Below are 21998 nucleotides of genomic sequence, written 5' to 3' on the forward strand. Positions count from 1 at the left end.
TGATGTTACATGATACAAAATAGGAAAAAGATCTTTTGCTGGCATTGTGTTCCCTCTCTTAAGAGTCAAAAGAATCCAGTGTGTAAAATTCAGCTTCAAAATATTCAATAGGTAAGCAGATTATTCAAAATTGGATTCAGCAGATAGCATACTGAGCCACTCTACTTTCAGATATCCTGTTGTATTGATCCTTAAGTGTACTCAAACTTCTCCAGCCTGTGTCCCATGGAATTTAGAAAGGTCACGATTCGTAAACCCAGCTGCAAATGATGGTCAAAAACATCAGGAGTTCCCGGTATGGTGCAGCAGAAACAAATCCAACTAGTAACCATGAGGTTGTGGGTTCAATCCCTGGCCTTGCTCAGTGGGTTAAGAATCCAGCATTACTGTGAGCTGTTGTATAGGTCACAGGCGCGGCTCAGATCCTGCGTTGCTGCAGCTGTGGTGTAGGCTGGCAGCTGTAGCTCCATTTAGACCCTTAGCCTAGGAACCTCCTTATGCCATGGGTGTGGCCCTAAAAGGCCAAAAAAAAAGTTTTCTATTTAACACTATCCAAATCATACATATTTCTGCCCTTTGGTTAGATAGCTGTTGAAGTTCCTAAGCACTAGTCCTAGTTAGATCCAAGTAATTTAAAAACCGTTAAGTGGATTATATTTCTGATATATGTCTTATTTTTTCTCTTTAGGTTATGACTATGTTTTAATGATAGGTATTGCGTTATAATGACGAAGTAGAATTTCTCCGTTATGTGATTATTTTTCTGACACTGAAAATTTTTTCTTCCATCACTTATAATAGAAAAGGAGGAAATATTTACAGAAATTTACATGCTATGGTGTGGCAAAGAGCATGAATGTTCTAATCAAATCTGAGGCCTAGCAATTATAACCTTATAGCCTCAGGCAAGTTTGAGATTCAGTAGCTTCATCTGCAAAATGAAGTTATAGCCTGTTTAAGCAAATACTACAGGGATTCAGTATATGTAAAGCATATAATAGGCACAAAATAAACCTCCCCTTTTGACCTACTACCCAGTCCATTTTAAGACTAGCAGCAAGTTTGAAAACTGAGGGTTTTGGTTTTTTTTTTTTTTTTTTTTTGCTTTTTAGGACCACACCTCCAGCATATAGAGGTTCCCAGGCTAGGGGTCGAATCAGAGCTGTAGCTGCTGGCCTACACCACAGCCACAGCAATGCCAGATACAAGCCGTGTCTGTGACCTACACCACACCTAATGGCAATGCCGGATCCTTAACCCACTGAGCAAAGTCAGGGATCGAACCCGCAACCTCATGGTTCCCAGTCGGATTCATTTCTGCTGTGCCACACCAGGAACTCCTGAAAACTGAGTTTTATATTGGAGCCAAGCAACTGTGTAAAAAATGGCCTGATAAATACTGTTAATAAATAAATAAGTACAAAACTTGTTCATGGATGGTAAATGATAACAAATCTTTGTTTCACTCTGTAACATGCGAAGTACTTTTTGTTATGTATAGTTATAATATTGTGATCTCATTTAATTGTCATGTGTTTCCAGGTATTATTTTTTATTGAAGTGTATAGTTGATTTGCAGTGTTTGAGGTATATAGCAAAACGATTCAGTTATACACATATATGTTTATATATTTACAGTTGATTTGCAGTGTTTTAGGTATATAGCAAAATGAGTTAATTATACACATATGTTTATATATATTTTTTCAGACTATTTTCCATTATAGGTTATTATAAGATATTGAATAGTTCCCTGTGCTATACAGTATGTCCTTGTTTATTTTATATGCAGTAATGTATATATCTGTTAATCCCGAATTGCTATTTTATCCTTTTGCTCTCCCCACTTTCCCCTTCGGTAACCGTAAGTTTGTTTTCTATGTCTGAGTCTGTTTTGTAAATAAGTTCATTTGTATCATTTCTGTAGATTCCACATATAAGTGATATCTTGTGATATTTGTCTTTCTCTGTCTGACTTCACTTAGAGTGATAATCTCTAAATCCATCCATGTTACTACAAATGGCAATATCTTACTCTATTTCATGCCTGAGTAATATTCCTGTGTGTATGTGTGTGTGTGTGTGTGTGTGTGTATCACATCTTCTGTATCTACTCCTAAGTCAGTGGGCATTTAGGTTGCTTCTCTGTCTTGGCTATCGTAAATAGTGCTGCTGTGAACATTGGGGTGCATGTATCTTTTCAAATTAGTTTTAGTCTTCTGGACACATGCTCAGGAGTGGCATTGTTGGGTTACATGGTAACTCTACTTTTTAGTTTTTTAGGGAACCTCTATAGTGGTTGCACCAAATTACATTCCTACCAACAATGTAGGAGGGCTCTCTTTTCTCCATACTCTCACCAGCGTTTATTATTTGTGAATTTTTAAGATTGCCATTCTGACCAGTGTGAGGTGATACCTCATTGTAGTTTTGATTTGCATTTCTCTAATAATTAGCGATGTTGAGCATCTTTTCTTGTGCCTGTCGGCCATCTGTATGTCTTTGGAGAAATGTCTATTTAGGTCTTCTGTCCTTTTTTTGATTGGGTTGCTTTATTGATATTGAGCTGTATGAGCTGTTTGTTTATTCTGGAAACTAATCCCTTGTCAGTTTCATCATTTGCAAATGTTTTCTTCCAGTCTGTAGGTTGTCTTTTCATTTTGTTTATGGTGTCCTTTGCTATGTAAAAGCTTTTTATTTTTAATTAGGTCCCATTTGTTTATTTTTGCTTTTATTTCCATTACTCTAGGAGTCAGATCCAAGAAAAATATTGCTGTGATTTAGACCTATGCTTTCCTCTAGGAGTTTTATAGTAGCCAGTTATACATTTAGGTCTTTCATCCAATATGTTTTTGTGTGTTTTGGCTGCGCCTGCAACATGTGGAAGTTCCTGGGTCAGGCACCTGGGTCACTGCAGTAATAATGCCATTTCCTTAACCCACTGCACCACAAGTGAATTCCCATTTTGAGTTTATATTCGTATATGGTGTTAGAGAATGTTTTCATTTTATTCTGTTCCATGTAGCTGTCTAGTTTTCCCAGCACCATTTATTGAAGAGACTGTCTTTTCTCCATTGTATATTCTTGCCTCCTTTATTGTATATTAATTGACTGTAAGTGTAGGGGTTAATTTTTGGGTTTTCATCCTGTTCCATTCATCTGTGTGTCTGTGTTTGTACAAGCACCATATTGTTTTGACAATAGGATAGTGTAGATAGATAGTGTAGATAGAAAGTATAGTATAGGTGATAGTATAGTGTGAGGTATTGTTTTGACGATAGTATAGTGTGAGGTCAGGAAGCCTGATTCTTCCAGCTCCATTTTTCTTTCTCAGGATTGCTTTAGCTACTAAGGGTCTTTTGTGTTTCCGTAAAAATTTTTTAATTTTTTATTGTAGTTCTGTGAAAAAATGTCATTGGCAATTTGATAAGGATTGCATTGAATCTGTTGAGTCTCTTGGGCAGCATGGTCATTTTGACAGTATTGATTCTTCCAATCCAAGAAGATGGTATATCTTTCCATCTGTTTTGTGTCATCTTTGATTTCTTTCATCAGTGTCTTACAGTTTTCAGACTAAGGTCTTTTTCTGCTTAGGTGGTTTTATTCCTGAATATTTTATTTTTGTTGTTGTTGCAATGGTAAGTGGGGATTGTTTTCTTAATTTCTCTTTCTGATCTTTCACTCTCAGTGTATAGAAATGTGAGAGATTTCTATGTATTAATTTTGTATCCTGCAATGTTACTGAATTTGTTGAGGAGCATCTGAAGTTTTCTGGTGGCATTTTTAGGATTTTCTTTGTATAGTATCCTGTCATCTGCAAACAGCACAGTTTTACTTCTTTTCCAATTTGGACTCCTTTTATTTGTTTTTCTTCTCATTGCCTTGTCTAGGACTTCCAAAACTATGTTGAATAAAAATGGTCAGAGTAGAAATCCTTGTCTTATTCCTAATTTTAGAAAAAAATCCTTTAGCTTTTCACCATTGAGAATGATGTTAGCTGTCGACTTGTTACATATGTACCCTTTATTATGTTGAGGTAGGTTCCCTCTACCCACTCTCTGGAGAGTTTTTATCATAAATGGGTGTTGAATTTTGTCAAATGCTTTTTCTGCATCTATTGAGATGATCAGATGGTTTTTATTATTCAATTTGATAATGTGTATCACACTGATTGATTTACAGATGTTGAAAAATTCTTGCAACCTTTGGATAAATCCTACTTGATCGTGGTATACATTGCTTTTACTGAATTTTTGGATGTGGTTGCTAGTATTTTGTTGAGGGGTTTTGTGTCTATGTTCATCACTGATAATGTCCTATAGTCTTCTTTTTTGTGATATTTTTATCTACTTTTGGTATCTGGGTGATGGTGGCTTCATAGACCAAGTTCAGAAATATTCCTTTTTCTGCAGTTTTTTGGAATTGTTTCAGAAAGATAGCTGTTAACTCTTTAAACATTTGGCATAGAGTTTCTGCTGTGGCTTAACAGGATCAGCAGCATCTTGAGAGCACTGGGATGCAGATTTGATCTCCAGCCTGGCACAAGTGGGTTAAAGATCCAGTGTCTCCACAGCTGCACCTTAGGTCATAACTAAGGCTTGGATCTGATTCCTGGCCCAGGAACTCCTTATGCCACAGCGTGGCCAAAGGGGAAAAGAAAGGAAAATGTTTGGTAGAATTCACCTATGAGAAGCAGTTTTTATTTTCATTGGCCCTTTTTACTTTTAATCTCTATTTCATCTATTTGGTTGTGCAACTATAAATGTAGTAAAATTCACTGAGAAAAAAAATCTCTATTTCATCCAGTTCTATTCTGATCTTTATGGGTTTTTTTCTTTTATTTTCAGTTTTGCCTGTTCTTCTTTTTCTAGTTCTTTTAGGTGTAAGGTTAGGTTGTTTGAGACTTTTCTTGTTTCCTAAGGTAAGCTTGTGTTGCTATAACCTTCCCTCTTAGAACTGCTTTTGCTGTGTCCCATAGGTTTTGGATCATCAAGTTTTCATTTTCATTTGTCTCTAGGTATTTTTTTTATTTCCTCTTTTGGTTTCTTCAGTGGTCCATTGGTTGTTTAGTAGCATATTGTTTAGCTTCCATGTGGGTTTTTTGCAGTTTTTTCTTTGTAGTTGATTTCTAGTCTCATAGTGTTGAAGTTAGAAAAGATGCTTGATATGATTTGTTTTCTTAAATTTACCAAGGCTTATTTTGTGGCCTAATACATGATCTGTCCTGGAGAATTTTCCATGTGCACTTGAAAAAAATGTGAATTCTACTGCTTTTGGATGGACTGTTCTATAAAAATCATTTGGTAAGCCATTTGGTGTCGTGTTATTTAATCTGTATTTCTTTATTGATTTTCTGTTTGGATGATTTAAGTAGGGTGTTAAAGTCCTCTACTCATGTGTTACTGTCAGTTTCTCCATATGTCTGTAAATATCTGTCAATATCTGTCTTATATATTGAGGTGTTCCTATGTTTAGTGCATATATATTTACAATTGTTATCTTCTTGGATTGATCCCTCGATTATGTAGTGTCCTTCAGTTTTCTTTTTTTGTAGAGTAACTTTTTCCATTCCCTCATTTGCAGTCTCTAGATATGAAGAGAGTCTCTTGTAGGTAGCACATACATGGGTCTTGTTTTTGTATCTAGCCAGTTTTTGTCTTTTGGTTGGAGCATTTAGTCCATTTACATTTAAGGTAATTATCAATATGTATGTTCTTACTGCCATTTTGTTAATTGTTTTCAATTTATTTTTATAGGACCTTTTTTCCATCTTTTGTTCTCATTATTTGATAATTATCTTTAGCCTTCTGTTTGGATTCCTTTTTGTGTGTGTGTGTATATCACATTTTTGGTTTGCAGTTGCCATTTTTTTTATAGTTATTATATACACAATGGTTTCAAATTGCTCATCTCTTTAATTTCGAATGCATTTTTAAGTGCCCTGCGTATGTACTCTCCTCTCCTCACAATTAGTTTTTGATATCATATTTTACATCTAATTGTTTTGCCTATCCCTTTATTGCTTATTCTAGATACAGATGATTTTACCACTTTTGTCTTTTAACCTCCCTATCAGATTAGTGTGTGGATGATTTCCTATCTTTGCTGTATGTTTGCCTTTACCACTGAGCCTTTTCATCCATAATTTTCCTGTTTCTAGTCGTAGCCTTTTCTTTTTTACTTAGGGAGAAGGGAAGTTCCTTTAACATGTGATATAAAGCTGGTTTGGTGGTACTAAATTCTAGCTTCAGCTTGTCTGTAAAGCTTTGATTTCTCTACCAAATCTGAATGAGAGCCTTCCTGGGCAGAGTCTTCTTAGTTGTAGGTTTTTCCCATTCATCACTTTAAATATATCATGCCACTCCCTTCTGGCTTGCACAGTTTCTGCTGAAAAATTAGCTGATGACTTTATGGGTGTTCTCTTGTATGTTATTTGTTGCTCTTTCCTTGCTACTTTTAGTATTCTCTCTTTAATTTTTATCATTTTGATTACAGTGTGTCTTGGTATATTCCTCTGGTTTAATTCTATATGGGACTCTGTGCTTCCTGGACTTGAGTGACTGTTTGCTTTCCCATGTTAGGGAGGTTTTCAGCTGTTATCTCTTCAGATATTTTCTCAGGCCCATTCTCTCTCTCTCTTCTCCTTCTAGGACCTCTATAATGTGAATATTAGTGTGCTTGATGTTGTCCCAGAGGTTTATTAGGCCATCCTCATTTCTTTTCATTCTTTGTTTGTTTAGCAGCAGTGATTTCCACTACTCTGTCTTCCAGCACACTGATCTGTTCTTCTGAATCAGTTAATCTACTATTGAATCCTTCTAGTGTGTTTTTCATTTCAGTTATTCTTCATCTCCATTTAGTTGTTCTTTATATTGTCTATCTTTGTTAAGAATTGCTAACTTCTCACTCTGTGCATCCATTCTCCTCCCTAGTTCTTTGAACATCTCTACTATCATTACTCTGAACTCTTTCTCAGTAGATTGCTTATATCCACTTGATTTAGTTCTTTGGGATTTTTTTTTTTTTCCTGTTCCTTCACCTGGAACATTCTCTTCTGCCACTTAATTTTGTCTAAGTTGCTATTTGTATTTTTATGTATGTGAGAGGTTAGTTACATTTCTCAGCCTTGGAGAAGTAGCCCTCTGTAGGACGTGTCCTATTCATCCCAGAAATGCACTCCTCTCTTGTTGCCCAAGCTATACACTCTAGGGGGTCCCCCTAAGAGGGCTGCATGGGTCCTTCTTTTGTGATGAGCTGACTACTCGGGCAGTCTGGTAGGCTTTGTTGGCGCCTAGTCTGGTTGGTTGCCAGGCCCTGCCATGTGCAGATGCTGCTGACTGCTCTTTAGCTGGGCCTGGTCCTAAGGTGGCTGATTGTGGAATCCTAGAGGTCCTCAGGACTAGTGCTGGCTAACTAGTAGGTGGAATCACAGTCCCAAAGACTCGGGCTGTTGCCCACCTAGTAACAGGTAAAGCCAAGTCATGCGTTAGTGCCAGACTACTGGCAGGCAGAGGTGGTTCCTAAAGACTAGCTGCAGGGCTCAGAGTTCCCAGAGCTCTTTTCAGATTGTTCATGGAAGAGGGCCAGTTCCTTATACAGTTGAGTATGGGGTCTGGAGTGTCCTGAAGGTTGCACTGGCCTGCTAGTGGGCAAGACCAGGGCCCTGCTGGTCACAGAGTAGGGTCTGGTCTGCTTTGTGAGATTGCAATTTTCTTACTTCTGAAGTCTGCCGCCACTAGGTGAGGCTGATTTTGAGGCTTTTGTAGGCTTCCTGGTAGGAGGGGCTGGTGCCTGTCCACTGGTAGGTGAATCTGAGTCTCGGCCCTCTGGTGGCCCAGGCCATGTTTAGGGGCATGTATAGAGGTGGCTAATGTCTCTTTAGTCTTTAGGCAGCCTCTCTGCTGATGGATGGGGCTGTATGCCTACCCAGTTGTTTGGCCTGAGGCATCCCAGCACTGGAGCCTACAGGCTGTTGAGTGAGGCCAGGTTTTGGCACTAATGAGCCAATACAGCAGCCCAGGACTGTTCACATGGTTGAATGTTCACAAATATGTCTGACGCAAGTGTCTGTGTCCCCAGGGTGAGCTACAGCCACCCCCTACCTCTCCAGGAGACTCTCCAAGACCAGGAGGTATGTCTGGCCCAGGCTCCTATCAAATTACTATTTTTGCCTTGGGTCCCAGTGTATGTGAGATTTTGTGTGTGCCCTTTAAGAATGAAGTCTCTTGGAGTTCCCATTGTGGCTCAGTGGGTTAAGAACCTGACTAGTATCCATGAGGATGTGGGTTCGATCCTGGGCATCACTCACTGAGTTAAGGCTCCAGCATTGCCGTGAGCTGCAATGTAGGCTGCAGACACAACCACATTGCTGTGGCGTAGGCTGGCAGTTGCAGCTCCAATTGGACCCTAGCCCAGGAATTTCCATATGCCACACGTGCAGCCCTAAAATAAAAAAAAGAATAAAGTCTCTATTTCCTCCTAGTTCTGTGGGGCTCCTGTAATTAAGCCCCACTGGCCTTCAAAACCAAATACCTTGGGGGCTTGTCTTCCTAGCACCAAACCCCCAGACAGGAAAACCTGATGTGTTGCTCAGAACTCTCATTCCTGTGGGAGAACCTCTGCAATATAATTACTCTCCAGTTTGTGGGTTGCCCACCTGGAGGGTATGGGACTTAATTATATCACAAATCTGCCTTTCCTGCCCATCTCATTTGTGGTCCTTCTTTACGTCTTTAGTTGTAGATCTTTCTCATAGGTTCCAGGTTTTTTTCATCAATGATTGCTCTGCAGATAGTTTTGATTTTGATATGCTCATGAGAGGAGGTAAGCTCAGGGTCTTTCTGCTTGGCCATTTTGGCCACTCTCATTATTCCAATTTTATAGATAAGAAGCAAACTTAGAGGAATTCCCTCGTGACTCAGTGGGTTAAGGATCCAGCATTGTCACTGCTGTGACTCTGGTTACAGCTGTGGCATGGGTTTGATCCCTGGCCTGGGAATTTCCACATGCCATGGGTGCAGAAAAAAAGAACAAGAAGCAGCAGCAACAAACTTAGAGGAGCTTGGTCACGTGATTGCAAGTGAACAGCCAAGACTCAAATGCAGGGCCTCCATCTCCTCACACTCTCCACCTGTACCTTTCTCCCTCTTCCAGAAAATGATAGCAAGAACCCCTTACATGAATGTTTTAAATGTAATATTGCCTCACTTTATAAATTTCCTAAGTTCAGCTGGTATATTACAAAAACCAATAGTGAGACATGCTCAACTGCTAGGTAGCGGAACCTGTATAATAACTGGCTTCGTTTTATATATTAGGTCATATTTTGGATCTGCTCCTGACATTGATGTACTGGCCTACAGCATTTTAAAAGCCTTACATTGTACCTTCTTTTAGATTCCATGTATATGAAAGATGTGAAGTAGAACAAGAGCAGCAGGGAATCTCATTAAAAAAAAAAAAGAGGAGTTCCCGTCGTGGCGCAGTGGTTAACGAATCCGACTAGGAACCATGAGGTTGCGGGTTCGATCCCTGCCCTTGCTCAGTGGGTTAACGATCCGGCGTTGCCGTGAGCTGTGGTGTAGGTTGCAGACGCGGCTCGGATCCTGCGTTGCTGTGGCTCTGGCGTAGGCCGGTAGCTACAGCTCCGATTCAACCCCTAGCCTGGGAACCTCCATATGCCGCGGGAGCGGCCCAAGAAATAGCAACAATAACAACAACAACAACAACAACAACAAAAAGACAAAAAAAAAAAAAAAAAAAAGAGGGGCTTAAAGGAATTCGGTCAGATAAATGGTACTAAGAAAAGATGGCACACTCTATACAGAACTAGGATTGGTCACTTAAAGGAGGATTGGTCACTAGGAGGATTGGTCAGTCAAAATAGGGCAAATGAAATTCCACCAAGGAAAAATCAAGTGCCAAATACTTTTAAGTGAAGTTTTCTTGTGTAAGGAAAGCTAACATGTCAGAGTGTCAGAGGAAGTGGTAGCCAACTGAAATGTCAGTAGTAAGGAAGAGTTATCATTACTCAGGAAAAAAATTAATCTTGGATCCTGCAGTCTGGGTTAAAAGACAAAAGAAGAATTACTCCCTGGCTCTTTTCCCTCCATGTATCAAAACAAAGCAACCTGCATTTAAAAGTAAACCTTTCCCCACAAGGCAAGCTAGGACAAGGCTAGTAGTAGGCCATCCTTCCCTTGCCAGCTCACACTCTAGCTTTTCCTAACACCAAGTCTACAAACCTGACTGTATCCATTTTCTAGCCTTCCTCACTCCTGTTACAATGACCCTCATAGGAATGGCTTATCCCCTAACCTGTGCACAGGGAATCTTGTACAAACACATCTTACACATATACAAACCCAGAGCAGCAGCAACAGGAGCCTCTGGCTCCTTTCCATCAGCATTTAGATGTATAGATGTATTAAATCTCATCTTTAAAAATAAATAAAAGCATGACCTCATGTTTCCCTATACATATTGACCTTTTGCTTTCTTCCTCGTCACAGCCAGATCTAAAGTGTTAGTTTCTCACCTCCTACCTACTTCTAAACTCACGTTAATCTAGATTCAGTTCCCACCATTTACAAAAAGTTCTCAATAAGATCACTAATGGTTTTCATTTTACTAGTTCTAGCAACATTAAACCTTCCTTTCCAAGCAATTCTTCCTTTAATTGATGTGACACCTAGTTTTTCTAGTACTTCTATAATCACTCTTACTTGCCAGTTTGTTCTCAATTTGTTGTAGATTCTCAGGTTTTTGTCCCCAAATCCCTTTTCTCATTCTATACACATTTCCTCAGCTCTGCTCTCCTTTCCCCAGGCCAGCAATAGATTTGGGCACATCAGACCTGTACTTCTCTTCTGAACTCTCTCACACTTCTACCTGAATATCCATTTATCAGCCAACTAGTTATCTTCCCATAGATATTTCACAGGCAACTCAAATGCAACAAATTTCAAAGCTCAACTCATCTTTCCCCACCAGACCTGCTCTATCAGTTATTTCCTACCTCAGGAAATGGCACCACTGCCCCACCCAGTTCTTGCCAGAAATCTAGGAGTCATCCTTGACTTGTCTCTCTCTCACACACTTCACTCTCAGTCTCCTAGTCATATTGATTCTACATCTTACATGTATTTGTGTCACCAGTGCCACCACTCTCATCCAAAAAACCATCATCTCTCATCTGGATTGCTTGTAGTCTTTCAGTATTCACACATACTCTCCATCCCCCAGTCTATTTTATATCCTGCCAATATCTTTAATAAAGCTCTGCATAGCCTGGCTCCTTCCTGCTTTTCCTCTGTCTTTGTGAGCTAGACCTCTTGCCCAACTCTGCAGGCCTTCTTTTATTTCCTCCACCTCCAGCACAATATATTGTTTTCTCCCCTTAAAGCTTTCCTACTCACTGTTCCCTCCCCTTCTTACTCTTCCACACTCTTCATCAGGGAAAATCCTATGTAATCTCTTCCTTAGGGGAATCTTCCCTGATGCACCAGACTGGTAGGCTTTCCTTGTTAAACAGTTCCCTAGAATCATGAACCCTTTCAGTGTGCCCAAATCACATATAATTTTGGTGGTGTGTCTGTCTTGCCACTAAACGGTAGAAGCCCTGGAGGCCAGGGACCATATCTGATCACTATTGAATCCCAGTTGCTTAGTATAGTGCCTGGAATATAGACTGGTTTTTATTTGTTGCATGAATAAACACAAATATAGAAGCAGTTCACCAAAAACAGTCTGTCATCTTTCTGTGGTATTGCAGAAAAAAATCAAAATGCCCTATTAATCAGTATAACTTTTCATGCTTGTATAAGACCAAGCTATTTGTGAGGGGGGAGGGTTTGACAAACTTAAGCAACCTGACAGAAAACAAGGAACTCACTAAACATGTAACTCTAACCCATGGACATCTCTTCAACTTATCTGCTGATTTCTTAGAGATTTTCACATTTTACATAGTTGTAATCCATGTGTAAGCACTATTTTAATTCTGCTTTTTACAAATTTCCTCCCTTAATCATTACTTGTGTTTAAAAGTAACCTGAGGTTACTTCAGGTTAATAGATCGTAATTTTCTTAGCCACTTCCCCACTGTTAGGCTTTTTGGTGAGTTCTGATGTTGTAATGAATAGCAGTGCTCCAAACACTCTTCATAAATAACTTTTTCATTTCAAATTATCTCCTAGTGGAACATAAAAATGGAATTGAAACATTAAAGCATATGAACAATTTATATCCCTTGATATAGATACCCAGAGAGTTCTCAGAAGAGAGTCAATGTACAGTACCATTAAAAATGTAGAAGACAAACCTATATCTAATTCCATGTAACCCTACCAACATTGGGTTTTATACTAGTTTAAATTTATTTCTTGAAGTTTAATAGATAATAACTAACATTTATTGAACTCTTTAACTTTTTTGGGGAGGAGGGGGAGTGCATATGGAAGTTCCCAGGCTAGGGGTGGTCAATTGGAGCTGCAGCTGCTGGTTTATGCCACAGCAACAGCAACTTGGGATCTAAGCCGTGTCTGTGACCTACACCATAGCTCACAGCAACACCAGATACTTAACCCACTGAGTGAGGCCAGGGACCAAACCTGCATCCTCATGGGTACTAGCTGGGTTCGCTACCACTGAGCCACAATAGGACCTCCTGAACTCTTTATATATATACCAGGGACTTCTACGGATTTGATATAAATTTTCCAATTTAATAATAACCATAGAGCTCATGTAGATACTATTGTTATCACCCTTTTAGAAATGAGAAGACTAAGGCTTACAGTTGCACAAGTAAATTAATGAGGCTTAAATATAGATACACTGATTCAGAACCTGTACTCAACCACTGTGATATAACACTGTATGGTTTTTTGTTAGTGGTATGTTTTTCAGTTTTATTTACCCAAAAGGAAAAACTATTAAAACTGAATGTAGGCTTTTCATTTGAGGTAAATATCTAGATGGACCTTTTTGATTGAGAAAAGTCAGCTCCCTGGGTTTAGCCTAAGTGGGCCAAGAGGATACAAAGAGAGATCAGTTACTCTGAATAATAAGATGAAAGAAATCTGAATTTTCATTGGATGCCCTAGAAAAAGAGAATGAGGCTTAGGAAAGAAAGAAGTGGAGAGAGGTTGGTGAAAAGAACTGAGATGGGATACATGCCAGAAACATGGCAGGAGGCAGGGCCCTACTGGAGGACATGGCTGGTGAGAAGTTTCCTGAGAGAGTAGAGAATGGCTGTCACAGTTCTATAAGCAGTCATGTGAGCAATGAATTGGAAGTTTTCTGCTTTGTGCCATAGCTTTCCATTAACCCTAAATCTTTTATGCAGTTTGGATACATCCAATTATATTGGTGGTGGACCATTTGGAAGAATGAAGGATGAGAAGTGGTACATCAATGGGCACAAGGGCCATAGCTAAAGAAACAGGAGACAGCAGACAAGCAGACTGCAACAGGGTCTGACCCAGGAGATACAGAAGCAACCTCAGTTACTCTTACAGAAACTGAGGTATCAGGGAGTTCCCATTGTGGCTCAGCGGGTTAAGAACCTGACTGGTATCCATGAGGATGCAGATTCCATCCCTGGCCTCGCTCAGTGGGTTAAAGGAACTGGCACTGCCATGAGCAGTGGTGTAGGTTGCAGATGCGGCTTGATCTAGTGTGGATGTGGCTGTGGCTGTGGCGTAGGCCAGTAGCTGCAGCTCTGATTTGACCCCTAGCCTGAGAACTTCCATGTGCTGCAAGTGTGGCCCTAAAAAGACAAAAAAAAAAAAAAAAAAAAAAAAAAAAAAAGAAGAAGAAGAAGAAATTGAGGTCTCTGGACTGACCACAGTGGTTGGAAACAGGGCTCAGGGAAGCATGAAATTGTTCATAGTTGTCCAGATTGGAAACTTGGTTATATTCAAATGAGAAAGAACTTTTGCTGAGCCATAGTAAAAGAAATTTGGTTTATTAGCAGCATTTGTCAATTTCCTCCTTGCCGTATGGTAATTGGCTTCCAGAACACCAAACTCTTTCAGGTTTCCTCCTCCTTTATCAGGCACTCATCAGTTTCCTTTGCTAGTTCCTCCTTTTCTTCCTGAACTCTTAATGACAGTGTGCCACAGAGTTCAGTGCTCCATACTTTCCTCTGTCAACAGACACAGTTGCTTGGTGATCTCACCCAGTTTCATGCTTTTAAATACCATGCCTGTGTTGACAGTTCCCAAATTTATATTTCCCAGACTTCTCTCCTCAATTCCAAAGCCACATATCTCTTGCCCACTCAACATACCCACTTGGATATCTAAAACTCATCCCAAACTTGTACATTTCTGATCTTCCTTCCAAAAATGACACCACTCATGGCTTTCTCCATCTCAGTTGGTGGCAACTCTATCCATCCTGTCAAGCCAGAAAACATGAGTCATCCTTTATGACTTTTTCTGTTATCCTCCATCTCTAATTTGACAGGAAATTCTGTTGTTTTTACCATCAGAATATATCCAGAATCTGCCCATCTCCACCATTTCTGCTTCTAACACCTACATCAGAACCACTGTCATCTCTCAACATGATCGTCGCGAAAGTCTCCTAACTGACCTCCCTGCTTCCACCTTTCCCTCCCTCATAGCTAACAGTGATCCTTTTAAAGCCTACATAATAAAAGTTTATTATTCACTCTTTTGTTCTCATTTCATTCATAATGAAAGCCAAAGTTCTTACAATAGTCTTAACTGATTTTCACTGATTGCTGCTTTAGACAGAGACATAGCTCTTCATCGCAAGGCCAGGCTTTATCTATCCACTCTACCAATGGCCAAAAACTCAGTGTTTGAAGGGCGAATGCAAACCTAGTAAAACTACAGATCAGTTGCTTCTCTGCCTGCAGACAGATGGAGCATTCCTTATTCAAAGTGGCCGTTAAGTAAGATGTGACTTAGAGGGTGAGGGGTAGAGAGAGAAATCCTGATATCAGCCACTTTCTTGCTAATGAGTTGAGAAAACATTATCTGTAGCTTTGGAGTATCCTCTAGAGGTTTCTAATATGCAGAATGATCTACTTCTGAAGTCTCTTTTTTCTAGGCCGTTAAGTTCTTTGGCATTAATGATGAATTTCCTATGGCAAAGAAAGCATTTTGACTTTTGTCAGCTGTTTTAAACATCAATAGATTGATGCAGTTGGTTGAAACTACCTGCCAACATTCTGAGGCCCAAGCCCTTACCTCCTGCCTTCTAGACAGGCAACTTTGCTCCCCAGGGGACATCTGGCAAAATCTGGAGATGTTTTTGGTTGTCACAAGTGGGGTAGGGAGGTGCTACTGGCATCAGGTGGGCAGAGGCCAAGAATGTGGCTAAGCACCCTGCAATGCCCAGGATAGCCCCCCTCTAACAAAGAGTTATGCTGTCCAAACGTCAGTAGTGCTAAGGTTGAGAAATCATGATCTAGACTGTTCTGGTGGGCTTTTACTCTACCTCATGCCCCACTGCCAAACCTACAATCCTAAACCATCACATTTTTCCATCACTCTTGAGCTCCAGCCTGAAAGATGGAGTCTCCTTCCCACCCTGGCATTTAGATCCTGAGGGATTTTGATTACTTCTGTATCCATTCCTCAGGACGAACTCTGCTTCTTGTAAGGTTTCATCAGCACCATACTCCCTCTGCACTACCATGCTTCTACTGATGTTACCCACCCCCCAAACACATCCTGTGAGGTTCCTCCCTCATCTCTCCTCTGATCCAAATCTTACTCATCTTTTGGAGCCCACACATGTGGCACACCCCTCTGCCACTGAGTCAGTCTGTACCACTCCCTTTTGTACTTATCAGGGCTCACATGTCTTACACTGTTACATAGCTATTCCCCCTATCCTGTCTCCTCAAAAAACCCTTTGAAGGGATCCATATTGTATTTCTGTTCTATCAGTCTCCGTTCCCACAGCATAAGGTTTGAAAACTGTATTGTTGTACTGTATTGTTTGACTTGTAGTGAGAGTCAAAGGAGCATAAAAAGCACCTGTATAGGGCCCAGTACCCAGTGGGGTGCTCAGAAAATGATAGAATCATAGTATCTATCGAAGCATACATTCAGGAGTCCATAGAAAGTGCTTAATAAATCTTTTAAATGTAATTACTGACTGGAGAGAGCATGCATTCAGGCTAGCCTGTATTTGGAACCAACAGCAAAGAAAAACTTCCATCAGAAATCCTACACCCATTAACACGCCTTCATGCTAGAGTGAATCCAGGAGCAGTGGGTGTCACATTTTCCCAAAGAGGAGCCCAAGCCAACCTTTCTGCATTTTAACAAGTTAATGAACAGCTTGTGAGTAACACTTTGCCCACTCTGTCCCAATTTAGAAGGCTGCCAAAAGGATAAAATGTCAATATGCCACTTTCTGCTTTGCTGGGGTGCCAGCTGCGTCCTGCTGAAGTGCTTTTGCCCTCAGCCACTGGAGAGTCTGATGTCCTTAGAGAATTCAGTACCAGTGGGATGAGTCTGCAGTGAGGGCCCGGCCTTTCCTCAAACGGAAGAGAGCCTTGTCTCAGATCCTGTGAGAAGTGAGTGGGGCATGGTATTCCGAGCAGCCCAGGGTTGGCTCTTGGCCAGGTACTGAGTGGCAAACAAGAAGGAACACATTCCAGGAAGGCAAGGAGCCCTGCCAACGCCAAGGCAGCCTGGCCAGCAGGGCCTGCTGGGCGCCAGGTGCTCCTCAGCCCTGTGGAGGTCAGGCATGCAGAGGATGAACTCAGGTTTCTCTGGATTATCATTTCAGAGGCTTAAACGCCTCTCTCTCTTCACTTTCAGTAGGCAAAGCATATGTTTATTAAATTTGAATCCTCTTTGCTCTGGGGTCCAGCCCCTTATCTTTAAATGAAGGTGGGAAGAGAAAGAGTGAAATCTTTATTGTAATTCTGTGCCCTAATTAAGAAAAGATGCTATTGACAGTGAGGGCAAAGCAGGGGGAAAGCCTGGAGTTTGTGTGCCCTTGTTGGAAGCTGAGCTCTCCACTCTTCCCTAGGCCCCTCTACACCACACACACACGCACACACTTGTTCTTCACACCTGCCACTTCTGCCTTCTGAATGACCTAACCTCAGAACATCTGCAGAACCCTTGGGAATGAATGTTCGCCTCAGAATCACCTCAGGCCTTTCCCCTAGGATATGAAAGAAAAGGAGAGAGAAGAGAAAGGACCAAAGTGGAATGATGAGAAATGGCCACAGAAGCCTAGGAACCTGCCCATCTTCCCTTTTGCCACTGCCTGGGACTGGAGATTCATTTGGGAAAGAATGAAATCTGTCCCTCACTGCCGTGTCCCCAGTTCCTGGTGTACTTTGCTGCCATCTAGTGGCCCAGTGGTATCTCAGCCTGTCAGAGCAAGATGAACCTACAGATCTGGCCTGTCCCAGCCTGAGGCTGATAGGAGAGGCTTCTCTGAGAAGCTTCTCTGCCCTAGGATGCTCTGATTCTGCAGCCAAGCTTCTAGGAGAGCAGAATAACAGGGTCACAACATAACCCAGCTTGATATGTGTCCTAATGCCATGACCACCAGGTGGGAGGGCCAGGGCTGGCTGGCTGGCTAGTTGGGTCCTGGAAATGGAGATGCGGGCAGTTTCTTACTCCCAGAATGTCTGGTGAGCAGCAGTTCTCTCAGAGCCCACCTCACTCATAAATGCCCTTTTTATGAAAACTCCTGCCCCCTCCCACAACCCTTCCTCTTCTGACTAAAGCCCGTGTCACAGAACTGAGGCTCCTCCATGAAATGTATGTATCCCTCCATCTTTCCAAATGTAAAGCAGTTATTTCTCCTTCATAAAGTTAGCTCAACTTAATATGATGATGTGCCCTCTCTGTGGTGCAGGTGCTATGAACAACTCCCTAGGAATAGTGATGTGGGGTGTATGGCCACATTCTTCTGCGTATTATATTCACATGTTTATTTCCTCTAGCAAAAAAAAAAAAAAAAAAGCATTTGGTTTCAGCAACTGCTGATTCTACCAACTCCAGATTTTCAGATCTGAGCTGCAGCATTCAGGGAATGTATAAAATCCAAACTCCCTTCTCCTGCCTACCTCTCCAACCTCTTTTCCTTTTATTGTGGTAAAATACATATAAAAGTTATTAATCATTTTTAAGTGTATAGCTCCACAGTATGAAGTACATTCACATTGTTGTGCAACCATCATCACCATCTCCAGAACTGTTTATCTTATAAAACTGAAACTCTATACACATTAAACAATAACTCTCAATTCTCTTCCCTCTAACTCATGGCAACCACCATTTCTGCTTTCTGTTTCTATGAATTTCAGTAGTGAGGTTCCACTAGGTACCTCACATAAGTAGAATCATACAGTATTTGTCTTTTTGTGACTGCCTTATTTGATTTAGCATAATGTCCTCTAGGTTTATCTATGTTGTAGCTTGTGTCAAGACTCTTCCTTTTGAAGGTTGAATAGTATTCCATTGCATGTGTACACCTCATTTTGTTTATCCATTTATCTGTCAGTAGACACTTGGATTGTTTCCACCTTTTGGATTATTGTGAATACACTGCTATGAACATGGGTGTATGGATAGCTCTTCAAGACCCACCTTTCAATTATTTTGAGTATATACCCAGAAGTGGAACATGGATCACATGGTAACTCTTTTTAAGTTTCTGAAGAACTGCCATATTGTTTTCCACAGTGGTTGCACCATTTAACACTCCTATCGTTAGTAAATAAAGGTTCCAATTTCTTTATATCCTCACACTTTCTGACGTTTCTTTGATAGTAGTCTTCCTAATGGATATGAAGTGGTATCTGGTTGTGGTTTTGATTTGCATTTCCCTAATTACCAGTGACACTGAGCATCTTTTCACGTGTTTGTTGGCCATTTGTATATCTTCTTTGCAGAAACGTCTATTCAAGTCCTTTACTGACTTTTAAATAGGTTGTTTATGGTTGCTGAGTTGACTCTCCAACCTGACTGGCATTCTAGACTCATGCAGATGGTCTTTCTGTTCATCAGAGACATAGGCATTCTTTCCTATCTTTTGCAGTTGCTAACTCTTGGCTAGGAATGCACTTTTCCACCTCCTCCCATGACTGGCTCCTCGTCCTTTAAAAACCAGCTTAAATGTCACTTCATGAAAACATTTTTGACCACCTATCTAAAGCCATCTCCCCATTTACTCTATTTCATGTCACTGTTTCTCTCCTTCTTGGAACTGGATCATAATCTATAATTACCTTGTTTGTTCACTTTTTACTTGGAACTTATGTTTACGTGGAATATGAGTGCGATAGGACATGAAGAGATGTTGCCTGACATGTTCACTGCTCTGTCCTTTGTGCCAAGCATAGTACCTTGCTCATAGTCTCGGCTCAGTATTTACTGAATGAACGAATCACTACTAGAGGGGGCCTCCCAAGGGGAGAAAGGCCATGTGGCCCACATTGGGAATTTAACCTAATCTAGGCTTAATATCGTAGAAAAGGACACAGGCATTTTCTAGCTCTCAGTTCCAGACTTTAATTCCTGAGTCAGAAGCACAGTACTATTTGAACCAGAGACATTGCTTTGGCATTACTCAGGAGAAACAGGGAAGCATGCTTAATGTCCACCCAACAGAGGCAGTAAGCTGTGATGGTTTGCTCTGGCCATCCTTACCATTCCCCATTTGCCTGAGTGTGTGTCAGCTCAGCTAAAGTTCTGTGTGATTTGCAGAGTACTTGGGGTTCCATCAGTCTCCTTGGTGCCAAATATGTCAGTACCTTCAGTGAGTAGCCAAAAGATAAAAATGAACTTCCCACACCACAAGCAGAACACTAGTGAAATTAGATTTTTTTAATTTAAAACTATTTTCAAAGACTTATGTCCTAGTGGAACAATTGAAGAATAGCTAACCAAACTCTCAGAGAGTTAAAGGAGCATCCACCACTGCAAGCAGGTCTTTATAAATACACATGGTTTATAAATGAGCACAAAGAAGGTACACTAGCCAGAGGACCTTGCTAGAGGACAGAAGGGAGAAACAGGGCCCTCCAGAGGGACAGGCACACCCATATCACTCAAAGCCTTGGACCCCAAGAGGGCCTCCAAAGCCACCTACTCTACTGCATGCCTCTTGCTGTCTCTGAGCCTTAGGCATGGTTGGAGACTAGGCTCACCAGCATGTTGGCCAGCCACTCATGACCTGGCACCTCTCATGGCCTCTGGCTCAACCCAGCAAGGCTCATAGAGTGGACCTGTTCTCCCTGCCCTTCAGCAAAGACCAGGGAAGGCAGGCACTGGGGCAAGTAGGATTATTTCCCTGAAAATATAATGAAAAGGAGTGATGAAGGGGGCTAGGTCCCAAAAAAGAACAGTCCTTCATCCAGTGTAGTCCTGTGGGGAGAATGGGTTGAACAGCGAATTTCACCTGAGACATACACATTTGGTGTAAGCAACCTGTAAGGCCAGGCTCTAAGCCAAATCCTAGAACCTGTAATGGGGAGAGGGTGAAGAAACCTCCAGTCTGAGTTTAGGGAGTTGTCACCTCCTTTTAGTCCCTCCAGTCTTCATTTGGGTTTGTCATAAGCAGGACAGATAATCAGAGCTCCGCAATAAATAATTTCCCCCCAATTAACCTCTCAGGTGTCTGAAGAGGGAAACACCACCCACCCTATCACCAGTGACTTTCCCTGATACCTCTGGCCTCCTCACTAAGGCCTTTCCAGAAGCTCCAAAGGCACTGTCTTAGCAGATCAGATTCCCAGGGAGAGAAGGCCAGAGTTTAAGTCCCAGAAAAGCTTTTTAGAATTGAGAAGACCCTTAACAGAGAAATATTTAAGGCAAAGCCACCACCATGTCCACTCTTCCTATCCTCTACCTCTCTTGTCCCCAAAGATATCAGATAGACCCCTTTGCACTGGTCCTTGCACTGTCCCAGGCCCACCATGGACACTTCTATATTATCACAGTGATCAAAGGCCCTGCTCCACCTGTCTCACCAGGAAGTGGCAGCTGAGAACACAGAATGTTGGACCTCTCTTCTTGACAGCCCCTGCTACTGTCCCCCAGATTTAGCCAGCTTCTTCATGAGGGGCCAGAACAGTCTCAACACGGAGCATGAACATTCCTCTCTTGCTGGAATCTCAGCCACAGGCCCTCTTCTCTTTCATAGTTTGCTTCACCTCCCTCCAGTCTGCCCTGGATGCGTCTCTGGCTGCCTACAGAGAAACCCTTTGGGCCCCAGAATAGGGACTCTCAGGGGCCCAGGTGAGAGCACAGTATGTTGGGAGAGAACAGAGCCCACACTGGTGGTTTGGGTTCTGGCCTCTCTCTCACCACTGGAGTGAGCCATGTGACAGGTTTCAAAGCACAGCCTTTATCCCTTGCGGTAGCCCTAAGTGCTGCCTTGTGCTAGAACCATTTCCAAGGAACAAGTTGTTTTGCTTTTTTTTTTTTTTTTTTTTCCACTTAAGTGGTTGCTGAAGCTGAAGCTTAGTGTACAGAATTCCTCAGCTAGTTCCAAAAATCTGACTTCTTGTCTGAGTCCCAAAATTGTAGGAGCTTTGTAAACAAGTGCTTTAGATCACTCATTAAAGGAGGGAGGCAGTGGGAAGAGTTGGGGGGAGGAGGAGAAATCTGGAATATTTTCTTTCAGACTCAGTCTCAGCACAGCAGCAGCATAAACCAAGGGGATCGTTGGTGGCACTTTAGCACCCAGAGCATTCTTCTTGGAGGAGCGCAGACAAAGACCAAGTGGCTGTTACCTGCACATAGGAGAGGTAGCCAGGTCAGACAAAGGGCCTAAAAGACAGACAGACAGGTCAGTGAAGCCTTTCCCCATGAAAGCAAGTCAAAGTGGGATCTGTATATCCTGTATACCCTGCGGACCTTGCTGAGGGCCATCAAGCCGGCTCAAGGGCAAGGCCAAGACCAGCCAAAGTAACAAGCAGCCTGGTCATAGGTTTTGGTTCCTGTCCTTAACCCTCAAACCCCAGAGGCATGAGAAAAAGA

General features: G+C 41.5%; 1 protein-coding gene and 1 long non-coding RNA gene across 10 annotated transcripts in view; both read right to left on the bottom strand.

Annotated features, from left to right (window-relative positions):
* The window catches only part of LOC146406890 (uncharacterized), a 994549-nt gene that overhangs the window by 810669 nt on the left and 161882 nt on the right, over positions 1 to 21998 (bottom strand). The window lies entirely within an intron of this gene.
* Positions 1 to 21998, bottom strand: part of LOC100627175 (GRAM domain containing 2-like) — a 464606-nt gene that overhangs the window by 409522 nt on the left and 33086 nt on the right. For 7 of the 9 annotated variants that reach the window (XR_014831775.1, XM_021078995.2, XM_085002872.1 and 4 more), the window contains one exon: positions 19827 to 21751. The exons of 1 other annotated variant lie outside the window; for it this stretch is intronic. Coding sequence is in view for 7 of the 8 variants with exons in the window: in XM_021078995.2 (XP_020934654.1) it covers positions 21748 to 21751 (4 nt within the window). In the remaining variant the exon portion in view is untranslated. 9 annotated transcript variants of the gene reach the window in all.

This window comes from Sus scrofa, chromosome 1 (genome assembly GCF_054392235.1).
Source record: "Sus scrofa isolate SSC_HxYL_T2T_F1_AM1 chromosome 1, Sscrofa_HxYL_maternal_Yorkshire_Landrace_v2.0, whole genome shotgun sequence".
Taxonomy (NCBI): domain Eukaryota; kingdom Metazoa; phylum Chordata; class Mammalia; order Artiodactyla; family Suidae; genus Sus; species Sus scrofa.